The sequence below is a fragment of the Astatotilapia calliptera genome, unplaced genomic scaffold, assembly GCF_900246225.1.
Source record: "Astatotilapia calliptera unplaced genomic scaffold, fAstCal1.2 U_scaffold_41, whole genome shotgun sequence".
NCBI classification, from domain to species: Eukaryota; Metazoa; Chordata; class Actinopteri; order Cichliformes; family Cichlidae; genus Astatotilapia; species Astatotilapia calliptera.
This window is the reverse complement of record NW_020535780.1, coordinates 76,318-78,840: the sequence shown is the minus strand read 5'-3', so window position 1 is coordinate 78,840 and position 2,523 is coordinate 76,318. Positions and strand designations below refer to the sequence as shown.

General features: G+C 36.9%; 1 protein-coding gene across 1 annotated transcript; it reads left to right on the top strand.

The window, feature by feature from the left end:
* Positions 1 to 490: 490 nt before the first annotated feature.
* LOC113018130 (uncharacterized) lies at positions 491 to 2,003 on the top strand. The gene is made up of 2 exons (XM_026161186.1): positions 491 to 1,564; positions 1,667 to 2,003. Exons 1-2 carry the CDS (start codon positions 530 to 532, stop codon positions 1,850 to 1,852), a joined length of 1,221 nt encoding a protein of 406 aa, XP_026016971.1. The 5' UTR covers positions 491 to 529; the 3' UTR covers positions 1,853 to 2,003.
* Positions 2,004 to 2,523: the final 520 nt, after the last annotated feature.

Genomic DNA, 2,523 nt, shown 5'->3' with positions numbered 1-2,523 from the left:
AAGTTGTGATAACATGTTATATTAAATTAAACTAATGGTTTTGAAATTGAAGCGGCATAAAATTACCAAGTTGACCCCACTTAATCTAACTTATTTGTTTTTGTAAAAACAATAAGTAGAAAATAATTGCTTATTATTTGTAGGATTTTTTTCTTCTTCTCTATAATCTCAACATCAAATGTGTATAGATACCCATGCTCTTACATTTGTCATGAAAAACTATTTAGATTCTTAGATATATATTTTTCCATCACTTTAGGACCTGGCAAATGGGATGGCAGTGTAAGATATGCAAATCTTTTTCAACAAACAAACAAACAACAAAAAACAAAACGACAACAACAAAAACTTGATAACATGTACATCTCCCAAGTATTTGTTATTTGCAACATTTGGTGTGTTGAAGTGTGCTTTTTGTTTTATAGTTTTATATCTCAACTATTGTATAAATGAAGAGTAATAACTAATTTTATTTAATTGAAGGGAAATTTAACTCTGCCCATTTACATTTTATTCTAGGTTGAACAAGATGGAGGCAAAGCTTCGTGTAATTATTGATGACCAAATCGAGAAGTTGGTTCTTCCATCAGGGATCCCACCAACATTGGAGGAGCTGCAGAGTGTTGTGAAGGATACTTTTGGGATTTCAAATGACTTCAGTCTTCAGTATTTTGACCCAGAATTCCAGGACTACTTCACTCTTCACAGAGCTGACCAGATAAAAGACAAAGACACTGTGAAGGTTGTTGGCATCACCCCAGTCATGCTAAGCTTGACTCCGGTTGATGACAGTTTTGGCGGCCCCTCTGGCCAACTGTCTGACTATGACTCCTCATATGCTGAGTCAGTTGTATCCAATGCAGACTCTGCTGCAACTACTTCTTCTCAGGACACCATTATTCTCAAAAGGCAGAAGACCACAGAACGTTGTGAGCCCTGGCCGAAACAGTTTCCCATTCCACAGTTTGCATATGAAACTGAGATGTACCTGGAAAGAGCCACTGAGGAGTATAAAAAGAATGGAAATCTTCTGCCCACCTCCAAAGTAAAGACTGATATTCTTGAGAAGTTGGCTGAAACTATATTTACATTTACGGCCTATCCTTCAAGTGCACAGGTTAGTTATGTTGCTGAGGCACTTGTGACAAAATACCCTTGTCTCAAGGAACCTGGCTCTTTCTCAGGTTATTATGGTTGGCAACAAAGCATCAAATACAAGATGGCCAATTATCGTACAAAACTTAGAGGGTTTGGTGTTCCTGAGTTGACATGCAATGCCATGAAACACAAGAGTCCAGGTGACCAGAAGTCTGCAAATAAAGTGAAAAAGCCTCGGAAAGCAGAGGTAAATTACCTTCCGCCATATCCAGCAGGTGAAGATGAGGACAGTCAAGAAGAAGAGAGAATTCAGTTGCTTACTGAAGTCAAGAAAAGAGACAACAACAAAGTGATAAAAGAAAAAATGGCTAAAACATTTGCACATAGACGACATGAAATTGTCAACCTGTCCCCCAGCATTGAAGACATCAAAGCCAGATGGCCAGCTTTGTTTGAGGCATCTCATGTGAGTTCCAAATTCATTTTGGGTAGGCTTTTGGGTTTTTTTAATGTAATCTTTCAAACTTCAAATAATTTGAGGCCGCATCATGTTTTTTTTGTCGTTCAGCTGCAGGATGAGTTCTACAGGATCACCCTGGTACACCTTGAACCCAAATTCATGTCCATGCTGGATGAGTACACTCCCAAACTGTTGGCCCTTTTCCATTCCAAGGGGGGAGCCATGGGATTGAAGTTGCAGGCTATCATAGCCAAGGTATTTTCCACAGACATTTCAGCTTGGAATTTTATTTAAAGAATTTTTTTGTCAAATTTCATTTGCATGGTGCACAGCTCCACTAATTTGTTTGCATGTTTTTGTCAGTGCAAGAGGACGCCAGGACGTCACTGATATAATTAACAACACAATTATGGGTTTCATGTTTTAATTGTATTTTAAATACATGTCTATTCTTAGTAAAAACAAACAAACAAAAAACAAACAAAAAAACACAAGTACAGGTATTGCTGGGTTTTTGTTTTGTCCCAAGAAGGAAAAACCCTTTCTGACGAACATAAACTAAATTAGATAAAAAACTAAAAGAATAAATTAATGTAATTTACTAAAACGACACATTTAAAGATTGAAGCTTACAAGCATGTTGACAATACCTTTGTGTTGACTGTCAGCACCCAGGCATGTGCATTAACATCAGCTAATTATTGCACATAATGTTCCATGTGATGATAATTTGATATTTAACAGTTTTTTTTAATACTGCCAATTCTCACAGTTTTGTCTTAATAAATGGTCACTTATCTGATGGTAATTTTTGGAATTCTTGCTCATTTTCAGTCACCAAGCAATCCTAGCAATGACATAACCAGAAATCTGGTTATTCGGTGCTTGATGGTGTACCTTGGGGAGTCCATTGATCAACTGATCAAAGAGTACAGTGTAAGTGTTGAAGTAGAAACATTATTCTG